Raw genomic sequence first — 6000 nt, forward strand, 5'->3', positions numbered from 1 at the left:
TAGCCAGGAAACTGTTAACCCTTTGCTGACACCGTACTATCAAGAATAATTCATCCATATCTTTCTGCGTCCCTGATCCCTTTTTAAAATGATGTTCAAAATCATTTCTTCATAGCTTATAACAAATTTCTCATGTTAGCACTTACTGACCCTTGTTCAGCAAGGTGCTTAAGCATGCATGTCACTTTAAGCACCTAAGTAGTGACATTGAAATTCCATTGCAATTACTCAGGTGCTTAAAGTTAAGCACATGCTTAAATACCTTGCTGAATCAGGGCCACTATTATCAGCTCTTCATGCTGCTTCTTGTCTGCCCTTGACCTCAACTCTCACAACTTCCTAATGTAACAGTTCTGTTTTGACTGCTATGCATTGTGAGATATTGGTATGAAGGATATGTTTTTAAATTAAATTGTATTGGATAACACTTAATCAGTTCTCATGCACATCTTCTTTTCTAGTTAAAAGCCTTGTTCTTGATCTGAAGAAACCCTCTGATATGATACCAGAGTCTGAGAGCCATGTCTTTATGAGCGTGAAAGGTAAAAATAGCCTCCAGAGATTATAATGATGACAAATGATATGCGAACTGGTGGATCAGGTTCATAAGCTGATCTCTGTACATATGAGTCACAATTCTTTCCTGGGGTTCCCCTGTCATTCAGCAGGAAATATTCTGCTATTGGTTTGGCCCAAATCACTGTGAGAGGCAGAACCAAATCTAAGCCATCTCCCTCTCCATCTACTCTCTACATAGCAAATGTGTATATATAATCTAATATTATGTGTGTAAAATGTACAAAAAAATATGTTAAAAGAACATTAATGTTGCAAAGTCAAGCATTCAGAAGTTAGGAAATACCAGAATCATATGCATTATGAACAGTCTTTAACTACATGATCACATACTGTTTTTTCCATGGGAGCCCTGCCTCATTCAGTGCATAGACGTATAGTGCTCAATTAAGGAGCAGCAAATCAGCATTTTTTTTATCTTCATTGGTCAGTCACAGAATTTCCATTGCTGTTCAATCTGGGACATTTGATAACTTGGTTGTCCCTTAGCACGTAGACTTCTCTGCCACAAAATACTGTGCACCTGTCTGGACACACATATAGCCTTATTGATGGATGGGTATTTTTATCATTGATTAATCTCTTAGACTGCATTGGTTAAAGATTCAGTCTCCTGAGGTCTAGAGTATCAGGAATATTATTATTATTAGGAGACCCTAGGAGCACATGAGAAACAATTCCAGTGTATTACAAGTTCTTTTAGTAACAAATTCTCTAAGCAGATAAACAATCCCACAAATACTAAAACACAATAGCAGATACAGAGAAAGTGCAAAATGTTTAGCCCTATATGACCAGTCTCACTCACATCTCCTGCTGGGGGACCCTGGAGTGTCAGTCATTATTCTCCTCATCACTGTCATCATCACCACCCATGGTTGACATCTTGGCATCTCCTCGTGCATTTATTCTCCCCTCCACCTACACAGACCAAGCAACACCTTTTATCCTGAGTTACACTTATGCCTACTAAGGCTCATATATATGCATAAGGCTGTCAACCCCTTTTTTCTTATTTCCACTTCCACACCCCATAGACTTATGGGTGCTCCACTTTTCATAGGTTATCTTGGTAGACCAAGTCTACATTACAAACTTACATCATTACAACTATGTAGCTCGGGGATTTGAAAAATCCACACCCCTGAGCAACACAGTTATAGCGACCTAACTCCCAGCATAGACAGCGTTATGTCGATGGAAGGGCTTCTCTTCTCAACATAGCTACTGCCTCTCATGGAGGTGGATAAACTGTGCTGATGGGAGAAGCTCTCCCATTAGTGTAGTAGCATTTTCACTGATGTGCTACAGAAGCACAGCTGCACCGGTGCAGTGTTTTAATGTAGTCCTGCCCTTAGTTCCCCTTATTCTCATTAACATCTATGCAGACAAGTCTGGATGGTAACCTGCAGTTCCTGCAGAATTTCTCATGAGGTTACAATCGGGTGTCTTGCTGTCTAGACCACTGTGCCCTTTTAAGGAGTCTGATTCCAAGTTTCACCTCACTTAAAAATTACTTGCTTACAAAATCAGACAAAAAATACTAAAGTGACACAGCCACACTATTACTAAAAAATGGTTTACTTTTTCATTTACCATATAATTATAAAATAAATCAATTGGAATATAAATATTGTACTTATATTTCAGTGTATAGCATATAGAGCAGTATAAACAAGTCATTATCTGTATGAAATTTTAGTTTGTACTGACTTGGCTAGTGCTTTTTATGTACCCTGTTTTAAAACTAGGCAAATATCTAGAAGAGTTGATGTACCCCCTAAAAGACCTCTGTGTACCCGAAGGGGGTACATGTACCCCTGGTTGAGAACCATTGGTCTAGACGGATATATTGTGGCATATTTTCTTAAACATTTTTTTTACTTTTATCTTGTAACTTTACTGGTACAGGGTTATTCCAGGGTTACCTACTTATGTCAACCTCCTTAGGCCTGAGGCCTAGTATGGCTAAGCTGAAATCATACAGGCCTCAGCCTGTAGACCTTGTATTACAACCTTACTTGCTTATATACCTAATACATATTTTTCTCTCATAAATAGTTATACTCCTATGATCCTATCATACTTAAACCTGTCCATTACACATTAATTAATTATATTTAACCACAACAATAAATACTCTATGAAATGATTAATTAAACTAATTGGCTACAAATAGCTCCCACACATCATTTGTGGATTCTCAGCTTAACACATTCACGTGGATTATTACAGGCACAGTGAAATCAACGCCTCTTGTTGATCCTGGCTTCCTGAACTGGCGTATATACACCTACCTTAAATTTTTCATGAGAATTCTTTGGAAGTTCCATCATATTCAAGGGAACAAGGATCTTCCAATACATGAAGGCCTAAATAATATATTGAGATTCTGTTTCAAATCCAGAAAACCTTTTTGGCTTGGAATACAAGGGTACAGCTACACAGCGACAAAAGACCCGCAGCGCAGCTGCAGCTTGCCCGGGTCTCAGGCTGTGTGGCTATAAAGTTTCAGTGTAGACGTTTGGGCTTAGGCTGGAGCCTGGGCTCAGGGACCCTCCCCACTGATGGGGTCTCAGATCCCAGGCTTCAGCTCAAGCCCAAATGTCTACACTGCAATTGTATAGCCGTGCAGCCTCACTCAGCTGACCTGGGCCAGCTGTGGGTCTTTTATTGTAGTGTAGAGATACCCCAAGAGCTTGAAAACTTGGGGTGGAACGTGGATGGATGCCAACATCCCAAATACACACCGAATCGAACATCATGTTGAAGAAATAAGTGGCTTTTCACTCCCATAGAAAATATGGTCCACTTTGAATTGCATGCACACATCACATGGCAGATGTGCCTACTTTCTCCATAAATGGGGACTGAGAGATGGAGACACAATTCTATTTGTGACTGTGGAAACAGATTTCAAACTATGGAACACCTCATCAAATGATCATATCTCAATAATATCTCTGCCATCCTCTCCACTTCTCCTGAAACAATCAATTCGCCAACCTAGACTTAGATATCTAAAACTGCTTGTTTTTAACCCAGATGAAAAGAGAAGAAAAATAGAAAGGAGGGCTGGGAGGGACCTCAAGAGGTCATCTAATCCATCCCCAGTGCCAAGCCAGGATTAAGATAGCTAGACCATCCCTACATGTTTGTCTATCATAGAATCATAGAATCTTAGAATCATAGAATATCAGGGTTGGAAGGGACTTCAGGAGGTCATCTAGTCCAACCCCCTGCTCAAAGCAGGACCAATCCCCATCTAAATCATCCCAGCCAGGGCTTTGTCAAACCTGACCTTAAAAACCTCTAAGGACGGAGATTCCACCACCTCCCTAGGTAACCCATTCCAGTGCTTCACCACCCTCCTAGTGAAAAAGTTTTTCCTAATATCCAACCTAAACCTCCCCCACTGCAACTTGAGACCATTACTCCTTGTTCTGTCATCTGCTACCACTGAGAACAGCCTAGCTCCATCCTCTTTGGAACCTCCTTTCAGGTAGTTGAAAGCAGCTATCAAATCCCCCCTCATTCTTCTCTTCTGCAGACTAAACAATCCCAGCTTCAAGTCCACTATAACCCCTAGGTCCTTTTTTGCTGAACTGCTGCCTAGCCACTCGGTCCCTAGTCTGTAACAGTGCATGGGATTCTTCCGACCTAAGTGCAGGACTCTTCACTTGTCCTTGTTGAACCTCATCAGATTACTTTTGGCCCAATCCTCTAATTTGTCTAGGTCCTTCTGTATCCTATCCCTACCCTCCAGCGAATCTACCACTCCTCCCAGTTTAGTGTCATCTGCAAAGTTGCTGAGGGTGCAATCCACGCCATCCTCTAGATCATTAATGAAGATATTGAACAAAACTCGCCCCAGGACCGACCCATGGGGGACTCTGCTTGATACCAGCTGCCAACTAGACATCGAGCCATTGATCACGACCTGTTGAGCCCGATGATCTAGCGAGCTTTCTATCCACCTTATAGTCCGTTCATCCAGCCGATACTTCTTTAACTTGCTGACAAGAATACTGTGGTCTTTAAAGCCCCCAATGACAGGGATTCTACCATCCCTAGATAACCTATTCCAGTGCTTAACTATCCTTATAGTTTGAAAGTTTTTCCTAATATCTAACCTAAATCTCTCTACAGAAAACAGTTGCTTTCACTACAAAACCCTGATTCACCTCCAGAGTAAAATCCATGCTGTGTACTGAATGAGGCAGGGGTTCTGTGGAAAAAATGATATGTGATCATATAATTAAAGACTGGATCATAATGCATACTGAGAGAGGGACAATTTAAGATTGCACGGGTAGTCAATTTTTGTGTAATTTCCTAGTTTTTTTTAAAAAAGCAAACAGAAAAAAAAAACTGAAATTCCATCATGTGGCATCATATTGACACCAACATGGGTCATCAGCAGGGTTGGAATTTTTAGATCCACTGTACAGACCTCTGCCACTTGAGCTAACGAAGTAACTGATAGCAGTAGAAGTTGTCATCCTCTATGTGGACCAGCACTAGAGGGGAAAAGCAACACACTTTGCCAGAGGGTTTCACTGATGTCTGCTGACAGTGGAGGAACGGTGAGACTTGGGAATCATGGGTTCCATTACAGGCTCTGGAGGGGAGTTTTCCCTAGTAGGCACAGGCTCTTCTGTCCATTTGCTCCCAGCTTGACCCCTTCTTTCCAATAACCTCCAACATGTTCCTGTCCTACCTCTTTCCCACTCCTGGTTCCTTGTCCCAGTCGTGTTCTCCATGCCTAGTCAGTTCCATTCTCCATTCCTCAGGCTTCTCATCCCAGCCCTAGTCTCCTTGCCCAGCCAGTCCCAGTTCCCATCTCCTGGCTTCTTTCTCAATCTGTGTCTTCACCCCTAGCATCTGGTCACCCCATACCCTCATTCCCCATCCCCATAAGCTCCAGTCCCAATCTCCCTCCTTGGGCTCCTTCTCCAGTGTCCAGCATTTCCACCCCACCCAGCTGCTTGTTTCATTCTCTTTGCACATCTAATCTTGGTTCTCCTACTTCACCCTGGCTCTTCATCAGACCAGCCTATCTCCCCTTCACCTCTTCCCCTGGCCCCACTGGTTCCCTCATCTCCTTGCTCAGCCAGTCTCATTCTTCTTCCCCAGTCTCCTAGACCAACCACAGTCTCCTTCCTCATCCACTGGCTCTGAGTGCCCCCTCCTTTTCCCTTCCTGGCTCCCAATCTCCTTGTCCAGCTAGTCTCAGTCCCCCACAACTGTCTCCCAGTCTCAGTCTATTTGTCTTACCAGTCATAATCTCCTCTGCCCCCATCTCCAAGTCCTAGTCTCCTTGCCCATCCAGTCCCAGTCTCCTCTTTACCCCCAACTCCTGGTCCCAATTTTCCCTCTCCTGCCCCATACCCTTCAGCCTCCAGTTCCATCCTTCCCTCCCAA

General features: G+C 42.7%; 1 protein-coding gene across 1 annotated transcript in view; it reads left to right on the plus strand.

Moving 5' to 3' along the window:
• LOC113406793 (complement C4-like) overlaps positions 1–6000 on the plus strand; it is an 89736-nt gene that overhangs the window by 46097 nt on the left and 37639 nt on the right. Inside the window, exon 23 of the mRNA XM_026653514.1 lies at positions 462–542. Coding sequence (XP_026509299.1) covers positions 462–542 — 81 coding nt within the window. The remainder of the gene's footprint in view (positions 1–461; positions 543–6000) is intronic.

Source organism: Terrapene carolina, unplaced genomic scaffold, assembly GCF_002925995.2.
Source record: "Terrapene carolina triunguis isolate 2854851 unplaced genomic scaffold, T_m_triunguis-2.0 Scaffold139, whole genome shotgun sequence".
Taxonomy (NCBI): Eukaryota; Metazoa; Chordata; order Testudines; family Emydidae; genus Terrapene; species Terrapene triunguis.